Source organism: Xiphophorus couchianus, chromosome 3 (assembly GCF_001444195.1).
Source record: "Xiphophorus couchianus chromosome 3, X_couchianus-1.0, whole genome shotgun sequence".
NCBI classification, from domain to species: domain Eukaryota; kingdom Metazoa; phylum Chordata; class Actinopteri; order Cyprinodontiformes; family Poeciliidae; genus Xiphophorus; species Xiphophorus couchianus.
Genome location: NC_040230.1, coordinates 8,445,059 through 8,467,964, shown reverse-complemented (window position 1 = coordinate 8,467,964; position 22,906 = coordinate 8,445,059). Strand labels below are relative to the sequence as shown.

The window sequence follows — 22,906 nt, the reverse complement described above, 5'->3', positions numbered from 1 at the left end:
AGAAAAAAGTGAAGTTGAATGCGAAATGGACGTTTGCTCCAGTCAACGTGGTTTACTAGGATTTTCACAAACAACCATCTGTCAGGTTTACAGAGACTAAAATAAATGTAGATAATAAAGTGAACAGAGTGCATAACACCCTGCAGATGCCCTTTACATGACCCTTAGATTAGCTAAAGAATGATGAGTGGAGAAGCACATAAAATGGGTTTTCATGGCGTTGGAGCTCCATATAAACTTTACTTCATCAAGAGCAATGCAAATTGTAAGATGTAGACGTGTAAACACAACACTATGCACCAATCAACTCAGGAATGATAAATCACTCTTCTCTGTCTGGTAATCAAACCGACGAGTCTTGGTTTGGAAGTCATCAGGAAAGTGGTATTGTTAGATTTTATTATACCAAGTGTACATTTTTTCAGGGTATGGGCTAGGTCCCTTTGTTCCAGTGACAGAAGTACACAAAGTAAAGTCCATAAACACATGGATGAATGAGTTTATTGTTTAAACCTAACAAAAAACCATGGGGATGAATTAGAGCATAGATTGTCATCCAGGCTATCTTGTGTAATGTCATTGCCTGAGCTCAAGTGCTCCCTTAAAAGTGATCCTTCCAAAAGCATGTGGAAAGCTTTCCTAGAAGATTAAACATGTTATAGCCTATATATTGTTATGGAATATTAATCACTAAAGCTTGTGTGTTTGCAAAAGCGGTTGTTATTTTAATTGTGGCAATATAGTGTATTAAAAAATATTTTTGGAGTGGATTTTTTTTTTAAGAAAACTAAATATGTCAATAGCATTAAACCTGATTCCTAGGGATCAGCATCATCGTAAGAAAAGTAGGAAGACATGGTGACGTCTTGTGACCTACCAGAATGGTTGTGATGACTAGAGAACGGTTAGACAGAGAATCAGTGATGTTCATCCCTTTTCGCTTCGGCACTTCCGTGATGTTAAGACCTCCTGACGCACTCCACTTCCCCACCTGTAGAAGATGAAAAGTGTGCAAGCTAAGTGTGCTGTGTCTGTTGACGAGCTATGACCTCTACAAACTCCTCCGCCAACTGTTTCCTGCATTAGTGCCAGGTTGAACACATCTCCAGCAGCATTAGATGATTGGCTGTGTCACCTTTTATAAGCAGGCTAAGGTGCTCTGCAAAGTATGGGTAGTCAAGAATGTACACTGATAGAAAAAAAAAAGATATTTGGTAAACCACACAATGATAAAATTCTTTGAATAGTGTTGTTATTTGCCTGAGGTGATCATGAAAATTCTATTGAACTGTTAAAAACAAGCCATATTACCTCATATGTAATTATATTATTAGTGCTCTCAGTTTTAACAATATGTAACAATGAATGAAAAAAACAAGTTAATGTTGAGTAGGACACTAACAAACACAATGCTTATTTTAAATCTTACAGCTAATTTGAAAAGAATACAGAAGGAGAAAAATTGGAGCTTGGATTCCATTGTGCAAGTAATTTTTCTCTGCAGTGTCAGTGAAATAAGCAAAGTGATTTGAGCAAATAAAAAGATGTTACACGTGTAAGAAGCCTTAAGGCAAATATCTCAGCACATTGTAGAAACACACTCTGGAACATATCATTAGCACAAATAGTCCTGTGGCTGTCTATAGCAATCTCTGTTTGCAACTCAAGCTTTCCACCAAGCCCTCCTCTGTTTCCTCTATTGCTACACTCTGAGCTTTTAATATTCACTGGGATTTGTGCTTGAGGTGAATCCATTTAAAGACGTTCACCATCCAACACACAGAGACACAAGCACACACAAAAGCATGAAAAATGCCTGTTAATGTCCTCTCTGTGTCAGGAAGTGCGGGTGGTGAGGCAGATGCAGCGGACCCAGGTATGATGAATATGATGTTTTAATGAAAATAACTTAGTCCAAACAACGAGCAGGAGTAACACACACTGAACACGAAGAGACTAAACATTGACGACACAGAAGCTAACATTGACGAGGACCCGACGAGGAACAAAGGACACAGGTGGAGTTAAATACACGGGAGGGTAATCATAGAAACGAGACACACCTGGGAACAATCAAGGGGAGGACAGGACAACGAAGAGACTTAAGGGGACAGAAAACTCTAAATAAACACAGAAAGACACAGATCATGACAGTACCCCCCCCTCAAGGGCGGCTACCAGACGCCCAAGAAAAAAAAAAAAAACCCAAAAAACCCAACAAGGGTGGGTGGAGGGGTGCCGGACGGCGGGCCAGAGTCCAAACTAACAAAAAAACAACCCACAGTTGTGGGCGGAAAAACAAGAAGGGCCAAGAGTCCATAAACAACAAAAAAAAAAACTACCCACAGGGTGGGCGGAGGCAAAGGAGGCGGGAACCACTGAGGTGGTCTGGCGGTCGTCCGTGGCAGCGGGAACTACGGAGGCGGTCCGGCGGTCGTCCGCGGCGCTGGAGGCGGGAACCACGGAGGCGGTCCGGCGGTCGTCCGCGGCGCTGGAGGCGGGAACCACGGAGGCGGTCCGGCGGCCGTCCGCGGCGCTGGAGGCGGGAACCACGGAGGCGGTCCGGCGGTCGTCCGCGGCGCTGGAGACGGGAACCACGGAGGCGGTCCGGCGGCCGTCCGCGGCGCTGGAGACGGGAACCACGGAGGCGGTCCGGCGGTCGCCCGCGGCGCCGGAGGTGGCAACGGGGAGTCCCGGGGGCCGCCCACAGACGGCGACGACGAGCCCCCCGAGGCAGGGTCTCTGGTGGGGCACAGGGGGTCTCGGAGGGAACGCAGAGGGTCGGGGTCTCGGAGGGAACGCTGAGGGTCTCGGTCTCGGGAGGAACGCTGAGGGTCTCGGTCTCGGGAGGAACGCTGAGGGTCTCGGTCTCGGGTGGAACGCTGGAGGTCAGGGTCTCGGGTGGAACGCTGGAGGTCAGGGTCTCGGGTGGAACGCCGGCTGGAACGGCCTCCGGTGCGCCGGCAGGAACGCCGGCTGGAACGCCGGCTGATTCGGCCTCGGGTGCGCCGGCTGGAACGCCGGCTGATTCGGCCTCGGGTGCGCCGGCTGGAACGCCGGCTGATTCGGCCTCGGGTGCGCCGGCTGGAACGCCGGCTGATTCGGCCTCGGGTGCGCCGGCTGGAACGCCGGCTGATTCGGCCTCGGGTGCGCCGGCTGGAACGCCGGCTGATTCGGCCTCGGGTGCGCCGGCTGGAACGCCGGCTGATTCGGCCTCGGGTGCGCCGGCTGGAACGCCGGCTGATTCGGCCTCGGGTGCGCCGGCTGGAACGCCGGCTGATTCGGCCTCGGGTGCGCCGGCTGGAACGCCGGCTGATTCGGCCTCGGGTGCGCCGGCTGGAACGCCGGCTGATTCGGCCTCGGGTGCGCCGGCTGGAACGCCGGCTGATTCGGCCTCGGGTGCGCCGGCTGGAACGCCGGCTGATTCGGCCTCGGGTGCGCCGGCTGGAACGCCGGCTGATTCGGCCTCGGGTGCGCCGGCTGGAACGCCGGCTGATTCGGCCTCGGGTGCGCCGGCTGGAACGCCGGCTGATTCGGCCTCGGGTGCGCCGGCTGGAACGCCGGCTGATTCGGCCTCGGGTGCGCCGGCTGGAACGCCGGCTGATTCGGCCTCGGGTGCGCCGGCAGGAACGCCGGCTGGAACGGCCTCCGGTGCGCCGGCAGGAACGCCGGCTGGAACGGCCTCCGGTGCGCCGGCAGGAACGCCGGCTGGAACGGCCTCCGGTGCGCCGGCAGGAACGCCGGCTGGAACGGCCTCCGGTGCGCCGGCAGGAACGCCGGCTGGAACGGTCTCCGGTGCGCCGGCAGGAACGCCGGCTGGAACGGCCTCCGGTGCGCCGGCAGGAACGCCGGCTGGAACGGCCTCCGGTGCGCCGGCAGGAACGCCGGCTGGAACGGCCTCCGGTGCGCCGTCTGCGCCGGTTGGGGGTGCTGGTCCCGGAGCTGGAGCTGGATCTGGGCTGGCGGAGAAACTGTGCGGATTGGGAGGCAGAGGGTTACCTCTCAGCACGGCAGCCGCCGTCAGGCACTCCCTCTCTGCCTCCTGTTGCAACTCCGCCAGCCCCAGATGCGGAAGTCGCGGGATCCATTCGTCCAGCATAATCACCAAGCGTGTGGCTATATTCAGGCGGTGACGGGCAGAGTATGGCCTTGCCACCTCTTCGACATAGTCCTTTATGGTTTTCCGCAAGCCCCCTGGGTCCATGATGTAATTAGCGTGCCTCACCGTACTTTTGGTCGGGTCCTTCTGTCAGGAAGTGCGGGTGGTGAGAGTGGTGAGGCAGATGCAGCGGACCCAGGTATGATGAATATGATGTTTTAATGAAAATAACTTAGTCCAAACAACGAGCAGGAGTAACACACACTGAACACGAAGAGACTAAACATTGACGACACAGAAGCTAACATTGACGAGGACCCGACGAGGAACAAAGGACACAGGTGGAGTTAAATACACGGGAGGGTAATCATAGAAACGAGACACACCTGGGAACAATCAAGGGGAGGACAGGACAACGAAGAGACTTAAGGGGACAGAAAACTCTAAATAAACACAGAAAGACACAGATCATGACACTCTGGCTAATCCAGGGAGAGGCATATGCTCTAATTTGAAAACCACATTAGTTACAGCTTGTCTCACAAAACCGTAGAGGACTCCAGGAGAGAATTTAAAAATATCAGGATGCTCCCGCTTTGCAAAACTCCTTCTAATAGTATCCAATTACAATTAGTTCAATTCATTTAACATGATTAGCATGAATTAGTTGATTCAAAAGTTATTTTCTCATGCAAATACACAAAGAGCATTACACTTAATTCACCATCCTGGGCATGCTCTCATCTACCAAAAGTGACACTCAGAACCTGTTCATAAACTTAGGCTAATATTCAATTACAAGGGATTAGTTGGGGATAAAAAAAAGTCCACATCTTAACAGGCTCACCCAGTTAAAGCCGATTTCGTGGATATACAAGGAAGGGAAAAAAAAATCTAGCAAACTGCAGCAGGTTGTGGATCAACGCTAACATGTCTGAATGAAGGATTTGTCAAAAGCACAATAATAATATGGCATCAAATAATTTTTGCAACGCTTCAGTTTAAATGGCTGCGCGCAGGACAAGGCGCCAGTGAAAAGGAGAAGAATTATTTCAAAGCTCTTTTCCGGAGGGTTACAAGCTGAAAAGTCTCCGCTATTATATTGTAGAGTCCTAAGCCTTTAGGGAGTTTTTGAAGAAGTCATAATGGGACTCATCCTTATTTTATTCATTCATACTGTACGAAAGCCACTTAGCAGATAATAGCTGTTGTAGTTGCCCTCCAGTATAATAAAATACATTCTACAATTTTGCCCTGGTAGATGTTGTTTTAATCTTTTTGTAAAATGTCCTTATTCATTTTAGTACCAAACATGAATTAGGTAATTTAAGCATTACCTAAAATTATCACTTAGACTTAGGCTATTAACACCCAATTGTGTAGCCAAACAATTTATTTTATTATCTACTAACTTATGCTTATGTTTTAGCTCCCAATACTCCTCTTAATAAAAAAGTCAAATTACACTTTAACATTAATATTTCAATATTAAAAAAAATATCTGTGATTAATACCGAAAGATGTGAAACAGAATCTAAAGAAAATGTTTTCTATAGCTGCAATCTCAAGACGAACATCTACATTTATCTTAATAAATATATCATCAATCTACTTCTAAAGACAGATTCAAATTGGAGTGCATACATACTTTATTGTTTCAAATAATGAAATATAATTTGCAAAGGATGTAGTAAAAGCAGATTGTATTCACTCACTGACTTTGCAGGTATATCCCCCATCCTGAGTAAGCATACAGCCTCAGTGGAAAGGAACAGCTTTCTTTTAACAGGAAGAAATCTTCAGCAGATCCCAGTTTGGTGAAACAAACTCACCTTTTCAAGTCCATCCTCCTTTAGACTGACGATGTCCAAGTCAAAGTCTGTACGTAACCCAGTTGTCTTGTTGAAGGACAATCTTCCAGTCAAACCATCCCAGTGAGACTGAAACATAAAAATGTTGCATATTAGTATTAAGGAACATTTGAATTATATCAGCACAGTAGCAGATTTATTTTTAATATGGAAGCTTGAGTGATCCATCCATTCATCTTTCTATCATCTGCCCTTCTTGCTACAATGTCATTAGGAGGTGGAATAACAGAATATATTTGTTTGTTGCGTAAATTGCAAAAGCCTTGCCTAAATGTAAATTTTACACTATTGTTTTTGTTATTTAATTTATTTTGTATTCTTTATATTTAGCGAATACTTTGATAGCTCAAACACATAAAAAGAAATATATTTCCTGCCAAAAAAAGTGCATTTTTCTTCCTGCTGAAAATAAATTCACTCCCACATACACAGACCAAAAGCATAAACACAAACTATACAAGCTGCATTTCCTTTTTTTAATTACATTTTACATCTCAACGCCTCCGACACATTTTCCCTCCAGACTACGTAGTTAATTAACAACCATCTTCTTTTGCTTGATTCCACCCGAAGGAGAAAAACACGACTGCCCCCTATTATGATTCCTTGATACTGGCACCCTCCAGAAATGACTGCAGGTGCAGCCACAACAGTATGCTACTTACCTGATCCTCTCAAATGTAAGCCATCTGTAAGCTTGTATGATACTAACAGCTGATGACGTTGCCCCTGAATTAGCATTTTTATTTTTAAATGCTATACCAACTAAAGAATGTGTATAAATTAACGCTTCTGCATAGAAAAAGAGATTTCTAATTAGGCATCAATGTCACTCTCATCCTGTCAGTCTCTGATGTGTACACTGGATGTTTAACAGGTCTTCACACAATAAGGCAATCAATCACTGTGTGTCAACCTATTGCACTTTACTAATATTTAAAACCCATTCTATGACAACCTCACAACCAGCTATCTGTCCAGCCTCTAGCTTGCAAGAACTTGTTGTGCAAAGATCGAATCTTCAAGGAGAAATCTGTGACACTCTATTTTTCAAAATCCTCCCATACCTCATTCCCTCTGGCCTATTGCCACCGAGGTGGGAGGCATGTTCAAACAGCTTTAATTCAGAAAATGACATATACTATGCCTCAGCCGTATCACATCCGGAGGGCCAATTCAACCTTCAGAACATGTCAGCCTCTGATCTTGAAGCAAGTGTAAATCAGCGGTGAGTTAATGTTTTATTACCAAACAGTAGATGTTTAGCATTTGTTTAACCTTTATCAGGATTTGCTACTCTTTTCCAACATAATTCCGAAAGAAAAATTGGCCAACAATACTTTGATGTTTACTTAGTCTAATTGGAGCAAATAAACACCAGACATTGTTGTACAAGCATGTAAATGTTATGCAAATAATACATTTCTGGCTTATCTTTTGGCTGAAAGGATTGCCTCTACAGCTCTAACAGTTCTTTAAAGTAATCTTTTATTAAGTATGTAAAGACTGATTACTATGTGGAGGTTAATATATAAAAGACTTATAGTACTGATTCACATATTGTGCTATTCCTACTTCATTTGCTACAATTATCTACTCAATCTGATTAACTTTATTCCATTGGAACTCTTTTACAAATTACATATTGCCATTTTGTGCCAACCAACGCAGACTGTGGTCATTTCACCCAGACAGTGTTTTATAAGTGGATGGTTTTGCTCCATCCATCCAATATCTATATCTACCCTGTCACTTTCTTGCCTTTTCTTTTTTGAAGTAAAATGTGGACTCTATCTTTAACAATACTCTCAATAATTTGTAGTTACTGTTTATTGCTATTGAGACTGATCTTTAGGAATCTGATGTTTTATTACCCTGGAAATAACAAGCAAAAATATATACAAATTTGTGTAGCTATTTGCTTGACTTTGCACTTGGAAGCACACATTATTTTGCAAAGGCTTTGTGAATCAACTGTATGTAAAATACAAGGTTATTTAATTAAATCAAAATCCTTGTAATCTCTTGTGCTATATACACATTCTAAGTCCTTAGATGTTGTTTAAGCAAAGAAAAAACCCTCATTACTGCAAGTCTGAACATAATATTTCATATCACCGAAAGTAAAATTAGTGTCTCTGTGAACTGACAAAGGTAGGCTGCTTTAGCACACAAATATAAAATATCAGCGTGCACGGTTGCAAATACTTCAAAGGCTGTAGTGAAGTGTACCAAAATCACAAATACCTTCTAAAATCCTAACGGGTTTCTTTTTATGTAATTCATATACCTCAGGAAAATCTTGAACATGTGTGCAAAGGAGCTGTTATCTTGAGAACAGAGGCTGGATGAAAAGCAGAAATGACTTGAATCATCCCACCTTAGGTATCTTTGCAGGTCAGACACAAATGATACTTTGCTTCATATTCACTGGAGTGAGCAGAGGATTTCGGCTACACCAATTTCAAGCAATGTATTGCTTGAACGTATGTGAAGTTATTGAGCCAGGGATACCATACAGAACTATCCGGCTTATCTCTGTCAAAGATATCAGCTGGTAAAAGGAAATTCTTAAAAAACCCACAAGCTGTGTCTGTTCAAAATATACACCTCACCTACGCTTTCTATCAAAGCTTCACATTAGAGCAAGGAAAAGATACAAATGTTTTAGCATTGATTCTCCTTCTGTTTACCAATCTTCTAAACATCATATTTGTACTTTTTATTCTTCATTCTATTATTTAGGTAAAAGCAATGCAGTAACTAAGTTTGGATTCATGCAGTAGTACTTTTACACAAGTCAAAAGATGAACTACACAAACACTTATCTGCACAAGAGACGCAACAAAAATTCAAACGGTTCATTTTTCCCCAATCAAGGTTAGTACGAATCTGAGTAACAATGAACAAGGATACTTATCAGTGTAGATGCTGTTACTGAGTAAATGCCATTTGCTACTTTTGGTATTAGTAATGTATTTCCGGTAAGATACTATACATGGAGTAATTGTAAGAAGCTGGTTGAAAAGAAATTGTATTTTCTACAATCTGTTGAGATATATTTGCGCTTCATTCAGTCTATAAGAGAGTAAGACATTTACCAGTTAACAAAAAGTCTGAATTTAGTACAGCTACTCCATTCAGAGTAGCTGTACTCTGAATGGAGTACATTCAGAAAACTCCATGCATATTTTGACTATGCATGAGACTATGCATGGTCAAAATATCACAAATTTATGACCATGCATAGCAGTAGGGATTTAACAAAATATTTTGAATACTGTTACAGATTTTAAAGAAAAACGCAGAGATCAAGATATCTAGAGAGATAATATGACTGAATCACATCACAATAAAGGTTCAGGGGGAACCCTACAAGAAATAGCACATGCAATGCTGGCTGCAAATTCTGATAGCACGTGCAGCACAGACATCTTTCTGTCAACATTGGATGGGAAAGGTTGTCAGTAATTTTCTCTGACAAAATGAAGAATTGTTGTGGAAAATTACAAGAATTTTCAGTAACACTTTATTTGACGGGTTGTGAATAAGACTGTAATGACACCGTCATAAACATGAGTAAGTCTTCATGAATATTTATGACTTTTGTCATAAAGTGTCATTTGGTAAATCATGACACTTTTAATACAAAGTTGACATTATTCAAAATATCTTCCTTATGATAACGTGACAATAACCAAGAAATCATGAAAAAGTATTACTGATTAAACTTTAAAAATTATGTGGCTTTATGTTATTAAAGCTAAAGTTTAATCAATAAATAAACAAAATTCCTACTATTTGTAAAATCTCTGAATATACAAAAGAAAAAAAAAAGACAAATGATTTTCTTATTTAAACTTCCAGATACAAACTGAAACAACTCTGCACATCTGTAATTTGTCATTTTGTCTGAGGCACTGTCAGATGCTTATGTTGAATGTGATAAAAGGCAATTATACAACATGTGCCTCCAAAAGGTTATGGCATCTTTCATCCTGAAAAATAGGTTATGAGTACAAAGAAATGATGAAGCTGACAAAAAACTGTTTTGATGTGTGAGTCAAGCTTAGTTTCTCTTGGTAGCAGGTTTGACATATTTAGCTAAAGATCTAAATAAGACACAGTTACTAGGCTTCCACTTCTGTTCTCTGGTTAACCACTCAGTGTGTTTCAACATAAATAACCGAGAGTAAAACAGCAGCAGGCCAAAGGTGACCCATCACCTCTTTGATGAAACTCATGAAGCGGCCTCCGAATCTCCAGGGTTTATGTCGGTGGCACTGCAGTGAGTTCACAGTCATCTGTGGAGCGTGCTGATATGAGACGGACACAATGTGGACAGCATCATAGGTCAGAGCTGCATCTGTCTGGAATAAGGGGTGAACATTATTTCAGCTGGTGGCTATAGAAAATATTTTTTTACACTGACATAACACTGAAAATCCATTTCAACACAGACACTATTAGGGGTAGAAATTAACGCACACCACAAGCCAAATGCAGGGACATTTATCTGTCTGGTAAATTTGGCTAGGTTACAATTTAAACAGGAGAGTGGCATTTAATTGCTTCTACTGTTGGGTGTAGGAATGAATGAGAGCTGCTATTAGATTGCTGTTAATGCAACTCTTTTTATAAGAAGAAGTGAATGGCAATTTTGTGTGACATTTGTGTCAAGAGGTGATTGGCAACCAATGAAAATTTGTGAATAATGTCAGCCTGTCAGGAAAAAAACAAACAACAAAATAATATATCTATCAGCAGGAGGTCACACATAGTTCCTTTGATTTGATCAGAAGTCACGATCTGTCCAGACTGATGGAATACAGATTTCACAAATGTAAATCAGGCTTACGAGCCACAAAAACAATCCCTATAAATCTTAAGAAAATAATGTACAACAAAATTAAATTTATATTTGAAAATCAAGCAGTAACATAACAAAATGCGGAAAAAGTGAAGTATTGTGAATACCTTTTGGATACACTTCATATTCTAAGAATAAACACATTTCATGGTATCTGCTAATACAAGACAAATAACTTTCATGAAAAAGACAACAAAATGGCATTGTTAGTTATTCTTTTAGAAAGTATGATTGTGACTGTTTTCCCTGGAATGCCGTGTCTGAATTTGTTTTAAGTGACAGCAGTCAGTGGTACATACTGGACTTTAATAAGATTTCATGCCAAATTCTACTTCAGACTCTCAGAATAGATCACACATTAAGAATTAGTATTTTTAACTAACCCACACATTCAGTAAAAGGTTAAAATCTTGAGTTGTTTTGTGTTTATCCCAGCTGGTAAGTATCTCGTATTTCGTCTTCTTTAAGTCATCGAAGAGATGACAAGAAACACATGAAATAGAAAGTGTCTTGTTTTTTGTAAATACATTTTATGTTCTTAACATTGTCTGCTGTCAAATCTGAATGGGCAAAAGTTACTATAATTTTTGATAAAACATACTGGGACAGAAGGTACCTATTATTTTACAGGTGGGAATATTTTAGTGTCTCATGATTTGATTAAAATTTTGGGTCACAATTCAATACTAAATCAATTTTCAATTTGAAGTGATTTTTCATAATGATTTCTACTTCAGTCTATAGATGTGCAGATAATTCTCATGGCATAGATGATCTCTAAGCCAAAATAAAATAAAACAAAATTCATTTTCAATGGTTGTGCAATACTGACTGCACTACTTTTAAAACAAATCAAAATATCACACTTGCCCATTCTGCATTTCAAGTGTGGAATTTGAAAAATATTACAAAATAGTTCATGAAAAATAGTATCCATACGGTGCACTGGATTACTTTTCGAAATACTGTATTCATGTAATAAAAATTATCATTAGATATGAAAAACAAACTGAATATGTTTCTGATTTTGTAGTTTTAAAAAGAAATTAAAAATTCTATATTTATACCGTCATGATGCCTTCCAGCAGGCCTGAATCTGGCTTATGTGGAATTTGCCTTTCCATTGACCATTTCTCCACAATAGATGCAACCTGGGGATTTTCCACATTGAGGATGCGAAAGCCAGTCATGTTGACACCACAAAAGCGATATGGCTCAAGATCAATAGCCATCAAGTCCTTTTGAAAGACAAAAGAAAGAAATGAAAGGTTGTTATGCAGTCAGGCAGTACTGAACATTTTGTGTTTGAAGTACATACTCTGTATCATTGTCCTCATAAAGAGATAGATTTGGACAGCATCAAATAAAAACAGAGAAATATCTATTTAAGACAGAACAAATAATAATTTAAACTTTGCATTATAAATCAAATCAGACAGAGCACTAGAGTTTTAATTTTTTTCCCTAACATTGTCACATTTATATGAAAAATGGCTAAACAGCCCAAGCAACAAACATCCCATCCACTTTTTTCTTTTTAAATTGGATTTAAAATAGGCATTTTTTCAGGCTGGGAGATTATTAATTATTTGCTTGTAGCTTGGAAAATTAAAGAAAACACCAAAACAAATCATTTGTTTTGTATTGTATTAATATTCAGTCGGAGCCTTTGTTATTTCTGGGGCAGCGGTTGTATCTGATGTGTGAAGTCACATGTTGACACACGTCATGTGAAATTGGGCCGCGGGGCTTGGAAAAGACATTTGGATGAACATAGATATTTCATTAGCACCCTGTGGAGTAAGAGCCGGGGGACGGAGAGCTAAAGAATGGTCATTGTTACCCTCTGATAAAGCTGTCCTTTTCCTTATTTTAGCGTGCAGAATAATTTCTCCTTTCTAAGTGAAGTAAAGAGTAACCCAAATTACCACAGCTGAAAATGTCTGAGGTATAGATTTGAAGTTAGGAAAGTAAACTAACGGAAACAGTATCTTTTGACTATAAGAATTCTATTTTATTTTTTCAATACAATGTTGAAACTAAGATGTTGAGATACAGCACTGAACATACTCGTGATTTTGTTCTGTATTTAAAAAAAATCTAAGCAAGACAAATAAATGATGAGTAATAAAGTACACTGACAGGAAAACCTATTAACAAATTAAGAAAAGAGAGTGCAAAAAATACTAAACAAAATATCTGAAATCTGTCAGGGTTAAGAGCGTATTTCTACTATCAACTGGCTAGCTGTAATTGAATGTATTACAATGTTTTTAATGCCAAGATATTAGATGTGACTTTAAACTCCTTAAATACCATTGAAAATATAATGTTAAAAGTGAAATTGGCACTGTACACTACCTCAAAAAGTTCATACTCATTGTGTGGGACTGTTTTTCAGGATATGGTACTGATGTACTTGATACAAAGACCTGAAGATCAGTGTGTGTACAAGAGAACGCCAGAACCTCCCAGATTTGAAGGCATTTTGCACGTAAGAAAGAATCAAAATCACACTTGAACAAAGGATGTGAACCGTTTCTCAATACAGGAGGCATCTTAACTTTGCTACAAAGTATTAAAGCAAAGCATGTTCAATCCTCTTTTACGAAACCAACATCTTTTGTGAATTCCACATGAATTATACAAGTAGAATTGTATTTATAGAGCAAATGGTGATTTGTTCTGTACCTGTTTTTCATATTACAGAAAGTCAGACAAATAAAAAACTTATGAAAAGTTCTAGTTTACTTTTACCAGAACTAAGTTTGACACACACACGCACACATGCAAAACAAAACACAAACGTAAAATGATCCTACATTTGCCTTATACAGAATTGTTTTCTCCAGTTTAAGATGCGTTGAGAGAATCCAAAAGTGTTACAGTAGGGGAAAACATAACTAAGTTCTTAGCCTAAAGCTCTCTAAGATCGCTGTGGCAAGACAAGAGCTATGACAGTTTCATTTCAAAGGACAAGGAAGTTATTACCCCCATAGCTCTGTGCTTTTGCCTTTTCACGCTCTAATAAGTCGGCACTTCCCTCACCTCTGAAGATAAAACATAGACATCAGTGAACTCCATCGAGAGGAAATTGTATTGCCATGTACACCGTGCAAGAATTCATTACTTTGGATCAAATAAAGTTGCCAGGTATAATCTTCTTAATGGGATATCTATCAGTAAGACACCATATTGCAGTTTTAGATAGGTATAACACTGATCCTATCAAGATACCCATGTCTTATGTACAAAAAAGATAGTTGGGAAAATGCAATAAAACAAATACATAAAAATGCTGTTGAATACACAAAAAGACAATACAAGAATAAAAAATAATTTTCAGATATCCATATTAAAGCAAACCAGATGCTACATGAACATGACACACCACATAACAATGTCATTGCTACGCTGTCAACTGTGAGAAATGACACACATCATATCTGGACCCCTGTGTCATAACATATTATCACAACAGACTGGCCATGCCTGCAGAGACAGTGAGTGTGAGCGCGCAAGAGAGTCAGGAGACAAAGACAGTAACAGAGGGTGAAGGGAACAGCACAGAGCATGCTGCTTTGTATTCCAGTTCAATCTGCTGGTTCCCATTTAGGCAGGGTAACGGAGAAAAGCAATACCCTACGGACACTTGTGTTGAGTTTTTTTAATTCTATCATACAAGGTGAGAAGGTCATTTCTATAAAGCCAGTTATTTTAAGTAGTTTACATTATTAGCAATAAAATAGTAAATAAAAAAAGAACTGGCTGGAATTTTTGTTTGTGTAGACATTTCTATTTTTAGACTTTGTACCGCGCAGGATTTTCTGAAGTTCATCATACGACAAGTGTCCTCATCCATGTGGATGCTTTACATCTTCATTGCTCTATAAGTCATCATTATCAACAAAATTAAATAAAAATATTTAACCTAAAATAAGTGATTGCATAAATATTCACCCCCTCCAAGTCAGTAGTGACTGAACAGAGTCTGTACAGTCAGGTTTCAATCAGACTTAAACATCTGACATTGCAATTTTACTCAATTTTTCCAAAAGTGTTAAACTTTTGTCAAATTGCGTGGACAACCCAAGTCCAATGCGTCAAGTCCTTGTCTTTGCTGAAAGTTAAATGTTCTCTTACAGTTGAAACAAGAAAACAATTTTTCTATATTTTGTTGCATTTATTTTATCTTCCACCTTTACAAGAGCTTCCAGGACCTGCAACAGAAAAACCTCCCCACAGCATGATGCTGCCACCACAATGCTTCGTGTGTTGTTGGGGATTTATGTGGGTGTGTATGTGTAGGGGCTTTCCCTATAAGAAGCGCAGCCCAGCTGCATGTCATGTGACTTTGGCCAGGAAGCCAAGCTAAGTTAGATTTCATGTCACCCATGTGTTTAGTAAATCCAGTTCAATCTGTATCCATCTTTGCCCGGACAAAGCATTGTGGGTAGGTTATGTTTAATATATATTATACATCACTATTTCTTACATCATGTCTGGTTGTTGAGGTGGATGTTAAATATTTTTGAATGTGTATTGTCTAGTTGCATTTCATATGGCGAAGGCAGTATACTTCGCATTAGGGATAGTGTGCTTATAGTGATGTTCAGCGTTTATTGTTTACATCTTGTCTGGTTGACATAAAGCTTAACTTTGGTCTTGTCAGACCAAAGAACATTGTTAATATGAGTTTTCTTCAACATGGTAATGGTAGCCATTATTAAACAGATAAATGGATGTTTCAAACACAGGTGTATTTATACTACAGTCTATTGAAATGCACTCAGGTGATTTCAATTCCATTCGTTGTTAGAGTACCATCAACAATTGGCTGGTCCTCTGTTGAATTTGGTCAGTCACTTTAAAGAGGGTGAATATTTATGCAATAACCTGTTTTATGTTTGATATTTTTATTTCATTTTCATTATTTCATGGAAATAAGCTTCCACTTGAACTATAATGTCTTTGAATTTTTGTCATGAAAAACACGTTTTGTTTATCATTATTTTTGGTTTGTAAAAGAAACAAAAATATAAAACATTCAAAGGGTGAGTACTTTTTAAAGGCACTGTACATGTTTGTACTCTGACCTGTAATTTTTGCAGTATGATGTTACCTATCATACTGCATAGGTAAGTATGATAGGTAAGTTACCTATGCAAGGTTATGCAGAAGAGATGTTAAGCCTCTGTGGAGAAAATTCACCTCTGCAGCTAAAGACATCAAGCCAAATACCTGACATTGAAACTTTGTTTTATATATTTAGGTTGTAATCATTCACTTCACATTTTACCAAACTTCCCATTATTTTTAACTGTTTATTTTAATTCCCAAAGCAATCGGTCTAATCTTCATCAGTTTACGATGATGAAACCTTACATTTTTAATCTTAATCTGGTGTTTTGTGGTATTTCAAAGACTGCTGTTGACAGTCCTATGAAGCAGTGTTTACCACTGCAAACCTGGGACTCCATTGTGCCTCCAACTTGTCAAACTAAATTGATGTTATGGAGTGGATCCAAACTCCATTGGCAATTAGCCACTATTCATGAAAAATTCTAGCGGAGAAAAGATCAGAACAAACGAGACTATTTGCATTAACAAGCATGGTACATTACCAGAGTGGTGAAGATATAGTGGTAATACTCTGTCATCATCCCCATGGTCTGGGCCTGGAAGTATACAGAGACAAAAACATAGAATTAAAGGTGTGAATGAAATGAGCTGGGGTAGGGAAAATTATTATTTTGTCATTTGCAAGTGTTCATTATCCCAAACAGCGTCTTTACAACAAGCAGTCCCACAAAGATTCAATAAAAGAGCCATCAGTGATGGAGAAAACATTTGTTTTAATGAGATTATTGACTCTTATCATGATAGTTTTCCAAGCAAGATTCTGCTACCACTGGCTAATGTTTCTTAAGCATAAGCAGACTGTTGATTTACCATATACTAGCATGTCTTTAATGTTTTTCTTTGTATTTAAACTGTTTGCAGATGGTTTGGGGCATTTGATGCCACCGCAACAGAGAAAAGAGTCTCCAATCAAGGGCTTACTAGTCTTTGCATTATATCCAAACACTCCATCACTCTGACTTGTTCCGCTCCATCTACATTCAAAACACTGCATCAACCATGGTGTATGCGCTTTCCATTCTACTGTACCATGTGTTATGAAAAAAAAAAAAAAAAACATTCAAAACTCAAGGTTATGCAAAAGAGATGTTAAGCCTCTGTGGAGAAAATTCACCTCTGCAGCTAAAGACATCAGGCCAAATACCTGACATTGAAACTTTGTTTTATATATTTAATCCATTCAGAGGTTATTATTACTATTCAATATCTCCATTCAGACTCAAACAACGTACCATCTACTTATTTGATTATTTTTCAAATATTCTCATCAATAATATGGTTAAAACATGGGACAAAGGCAGTTATTTTGTAAAGAAGAAACAGGCCTCCCTATCATTTTCATTTTCTTAATCAGAAATAGAATATAATTTGATAGATGCATGTTGAGTCACAATGAGATTTTTAAGAAAAAAATAGCCTGTCATTTTGTTAAGCATCATCGAATGTCAAGAAGAAAATCCAAAGGCATGACAGAGAGGTGATCTGTATTTTAACATAATTTAGCTCTGTAGTGCTGCAAAACAAATTATTTTAGGATTCATATTGTCATGCATGAATGATACATAGACTAGAAGTCAAGTACAATTATTATTCTTTTGCCTTGGAATCTGGTTGTAAAGCAATTCAGTGCGTATAGGCATCTAGACGTGGCGTACATGAAGTTCAAACACAGCAATAGAATTCAGAGGAAATTGGATTTTAGAGATTTTGAATATGGCACAGTTGCTGGTGGCAGACAGGCTGGTTGGAATTACTGGGATTTTCAGGCACAAACATCTCTTGGCTTTATGGAGAATGGTCTATAATTTAAAAACTTTCTAGTGACCAGCATATGTGAAATGACAATTTGTTTTATCATGTTAGGAGTTAGAAGGGAATGGGCAAACAATTTTATACAAGGTAATGTACAAATTAAAGTACATTAATTACTGGCTTAACTAACAACTTCTTCCAACCAAGGGACATAGAAAACCATCTCTGGAAGTCCAACATGTCAAATCTAGAAGCAAATGGCGGCAGATGACCAGAATGAGTGTTACTCCTGTTAGCAAAGGACAAGAAACTGAGACTACAATTTATAGAGGTTGCCCAAAACTGAATAACTGGACTGACTTTGTACACCCCTGACCTATGTACAAAAAATTCTAAAAATAGAAACGTTGGGTTACTTAATGTAATCCCTGATTCTTTCATAAAAGAGTGAGGTGTTTCACTATGGGAATCGCCTCAGTAGTTGGGTCACGCTGAGGCGATTCCCATAGTGAAACATCGAGCGAAGTTAGAAAAAGAACTGAAAGTTTTGTCAGACAGCAATGTCTTTTAGAGCTACTTACTGTAGCAATATTAATTTCAAGGCTGAGGGACAAACAAAGGGTTGTTCCTGTCTAAAAGATTGTTCTAATTGCTGCTGTTGCTTCATCGTATTGAGAAAAATTACACAAAGTGTTATGGCAGAGGAAAGGTTTTCCTAGTTTAACCCATAAAATAACAATATTGGAAAAACATATCTGTTGCTTGATGCTATTATCATCACAGTTAGAGCATTTAATTGTCACTCCAGTAATCTTTTTTATTGAACATCTATTCAATTGCTGTAATAAGTCATTATTTTTTATTGTTCCAAGGCACACGAACAACCTCTGGATAAAGAACTGATTAAAATGTGTCATATTGAAACTGAAACTTGATGGTGCAACTTTTTTGCCTCAAAGTTTTATCTCACGACTCCACAAGACACTGACTTCTTTGCATTAGATGTGCGCTCTGGCTAGGAGCGATCATGTCATCTTCTATCACAGCAACAATAGAGGACTGAGCTATTTAAACAACTTTTTTGGCAATGATGCCTTTGGTAAGCATGTTAATATGAGTTGACAGAAATATATAGAAATGAGGGGGATTCAACAGCCTATTCTTGACATCTATAAAACATCAGACCACCTACACATTCATCACTTAGTGCAAAATGCTGACAGCTCCCTGTTGACTGACATTCATATCAAATCATATTTATGTTGTGTTTCAATAAGCAAGCATAACATGGTGTTAGGTTTGGAATATGCAAATATGCTTTTGGATTGATCCACTTTCACTATGCAGCTTTGCATTCATAAACTGTGTGAAAGAATGCATCAAAACAATGAAATTCACAAAATGGAAATATAATCTACAGTCAAACAGGTTGTGACTAATGAGAACCTTAAGATATAAAGGAGGCAAATATAATGGTGCAGTGCTGCATGTATATAATTTTAATGTGTCTTGGATGTTTCTGTATAAATAAGAAAATTAATTAATATTCTATACAAAAAATAGAGACCTTCACAGAACAGATGTCTTGATGCTGACAATAATTTACACACAGCTTGACTCCGCTTATGATTAAGTGATTTCTAAAGGCAATTTGTGACTCTAGATTTTAATCAATGGTATTACACTTCATTTTGGCTGAATACATATATAAATGTTACCATCCAAGCTCTAATTGTAAAAAAACCCCCCAAAAAACATGTATCCACTGCTTTCACTCAACACTACATTATTGCACTACTTTATGTTGGTGCATCACATGGAGTACATTGAAGTTTTTGACAAAATATGAAAACGTCTAAGAGACATTAATGCTTTCAGCAAGGTAATGCATGAGTGCATCAAATATTGCTTTAATCCCTATAACAAGCAATGGAACGCCTGCATTCCGTTTTTCCATTGGAGAACAGGAGAACAGTCTCTTCTTCAGTGTATCTCAAAATGTGCAGCTGATGTTTTACAGATGTTGTCTAGTCTTCCGGTTTGATAAGGTTGTCTATAAGAGTTTAGAACTCACCTGTTTGAGAATTTGTGCAGCCATGTGGTGACTGCAATCAAAGATGATGCGGAACTCCCGACTTCTCTTCATTTCCTTAAGAAGAGGCCTTGTATCCTCTGTATCTAGAGGAAGCTGGCGGATCTTTAATCGAATGTTATACCTTGATGGGGCCATTATCAGCTCCTGTAACCTTATTAGACCTTGCAGAAAACAGCACAAATAAAGGCACAGCTTTTTCTGTTACTAGAGCATAGCAGTTTTATACACACGTAGATTTCTGTTTAAAAATATGGAGTTATTTGTAGTCTCCTCACCTGTGCTGTCGTCATATACAACAGTGGCTGTTTTCCATTTAAGATACTGCACGAGGTCCAGAATGGCATAACTTAATGATGAATAATCTGGGTATAAATTGGCATAAAAAGTGTCCCTGTTGTCCATTGGGTGATGTTTCCACCGCACCTGGATGTGTGGCACTTCCAGTGCATTGCAGATGGACTGCACAGCATTTGAAGATGAGCTATGTGAAGGTCCAAATATTGCAACCACTCCTAACGACAGCTGGTCACAAGCTAATGGAAGGAAAGAGATGAGAGCTTGATAATGGGTACGCTTGCTGTGCAGCACCTAGAACAAGAAAACCCTAATACAAGATTTTAAATGCAAATGTTAGTTACTTATTTCAGAAAAACTGTGCACATAGGGGGCTCTGATATTGTTCCTCTATACTAGAGTTGAAATAAAAACTTCCAGACAAACACAACCACTGACTTAACAGTTGTTCATGTTGATGCTAATGCATTTGTCAGGGGCTTTGATCAAAAATGACTTACAAATGACGACATAACAAAGCAGTCAAAATTAAGGTAACAATTGTTGTTCAGAAAACAGCCATTTACACTCTAAGTTATGATGGTCAGTCAAAATGGGTCATTGTTAACTGTCACATTGCTTGTCTTAAGTCAGTCCTGAACAAGAGACATCAGATGAAAGTTAGTTGGGACGATGAGAGGAAGGTCTAGACTGTTACTCAATGGTCCAAACTCCTCTTTACTAAAGTACTTTTGTTGGGGGGGAAGAGGTAATACATGCAAACATGTATTACACAGTTTCCAGCCAAGCTTAAAAGGCATACTGTACACAACATCAACAACATTTCAATGATATTCTTATTTATTAAGATTTACGGGAAGCGACTCGATGCCAGATCTGGTAAATAAATTCAGGTGCATTATGTCCTTATTCTTATTAAAACAGTTAATTTTCTAATTAAAGAAGAATACATTGTCGTTATAACGAGATGAGTTCTTTAAAGTCATTTTTTTCTCGTTTTAACTATAAAGTGTCTTGTCATAACAAGATTCAATTCTCATTTTCACAAGAAAGTTTCCTGTAGAAACTAGAGGAGTTTTATAAATTATTTTAACAACAAAGTCTCTTATTTTAACAAGATATAAGATTACACTCTTCTGACTACTTGCGACTTGCAAAAAAGGCATAGAGGGAATCACCATAACTCTTTTTCCTCTCACCCTTTCTTTAAGACTACATCTAAAAATCCCAAGAGGTTTTGCTATTTACTGTTATGACCTTTCCTACTTAAAAAATAATATATTTTGGTTTCATTGAGAGATACATTTTGGTATAATGAGTTTTTTAAATCTCATTAAAACTAGATTTTTTTTTTTTTTACAAGTTTTACATTGCATTATAAAGAGAAAGTTTTCTTGTTTAAATAAGGTAATGCTCCCAAATTTATTTCTTGGATTTTGCAGTTGAATGCTTGTTAATGCAATGACTGTCATTAACAAATACTTCAATAAATAACATCACTTACCTTTCCTTGATGCCTCAAAGCTGTCGTAGATATTAATCCTCTGTATGTCGTATGTTAGTGTTGTGTTTGGCAACAAAGTCCTGTTTCTGTTTATATTATTCACAGCAAATTTAAAGGCAAGTTCTTCTGCACTAACAAGTGAAACAGGTCCGTCTGTTTGTTCGAAAATCCCACCTGAAAAACAGAAGACAAAAGCACACAAGGCGGTCATGAGATCAGCTCTCAAACATAAAGAGAGGCGAAAAAAAGATATACAGGCATAGTTTTGGATGGTCACAGACAGGAAAATATTGAGAGACATTTGCACGTAGGAATAGCAGTAAAGGCAGCAGTGCACATTACATGAGGTATTGAATTTACTCTGCAAACATTCAGGAACCCTCTCCATTTTCAGGGAATACTAAAAAAAAACCCAATATGAGCTTTGAAGTCTGAGGTCGTAATGGATTTAAGGAGCGTGTATGTAGGTGTGTGTGTTTGTGCTTGTATGTCCACTCCATCAAACCAGCAAAATATCTTAAGCTCTTGTCTCTCCATTAGGATATCCTTTCATTTCACCTGAATGCCACATTGGTAGAGCAAATAACTGGACTTCAGCACTGTTCTTTTACATAAAATTCAAAGAAAAGCCTTTTTTTTTTCCTTTTAAGAAGGCATAGACTACAGCTCAAAACTTACAAAACATGTCTATATCAACATCAAAGTAAAGTGTTGCTTCAGATAGTAGTGAGTGTTAGACCATCAGTTCAGTTCTACACCCTACAGTGTAGCGAGAGAGAGAAAAACCTGTTTTATTTTAATATTTCAAGCATTTCTCAAGTTTCCTCAAGTTAATCCATAAAATAAGGACCTATAAAAACATTAAAACATATTAAATAAAACAGTCTTGCTACCCAATGCACTGGCAGCCTGCCCACTTCTCACTCAAAGACAGCTAGAAATAGATACCATCATTTTAGGATTTTTATAGATAGACTGATAATAAAATGCACTTCAGTGATTTTTAAATGCATGTTGGTTGGCAAGCTGTACAGAAACCATGCATGTTTTGTCTCCATCAACTAGGTTCAGACAGAATTTTAGTTGGACATTTGACCACCCTTTTCTCAAAAATAGCAGACTTCATTTGAACTGTTTCCCTGGCACAGAATCAGTTTTTAGTTCACAAATTTTCAGTAGTGATCAGGGTCAATCTAAAAGGTTAATATTAGCCTACATTTGCAGTTCGAAGACCGTGGCCCCAAAATGTGAATTTGACTTCAGTCTTCAAGTGCTGACA

At 38.8% G+C, this 22,906-nt stretch overlaps 1 protein-coding gene across 1 annotated transcript in view; it reads right to left on the bottom strand.

The window, feature by feature from the left end:
• The window catches only part of grik3 (glutamate ionotropic receptor kainate type subunit 3), a 126,383-nt gene that overhangs the window by 35,037 nt on the left and 68,440 nt on the right, over window positions 1-22,906 (bottom strand). Inside the window, exons 2-9 of the mRNA XM_028013253.1 lie at window positions 21,628-21,801; window positions 20,105-20,362; window positions 19,809-19,990; window positions 16,465-16,518; window positions 11,908-12,078; window positions 10,197-10,340; window positions 5,932-6,039; window positions 878-991 (exon numbers count right to left, since the gene is read on the bottom strand). Coding sequence (XP_027869054.1) covers window positions 878-991; window positions 5,932-6,039; window positions 10,197-10,340; window positions 11,908-12,078; window positions 16,465-16,518; window positions 19,809-19,990; window positions 20,105-20,362; window positions 21,628-21,801 — 1,205 coding nt within the window. The remainder of the gene's footprint in view (window positions 1-877; window positions 992-5,931; window positions 6,040-10,196; window positions 10,341-11,907; window positions 12,079-16,464; window positions 16,519-19,808; window positions 19,991-20,104; window positions 20,363-21,627; window positions 21,802-22,906) is intronic.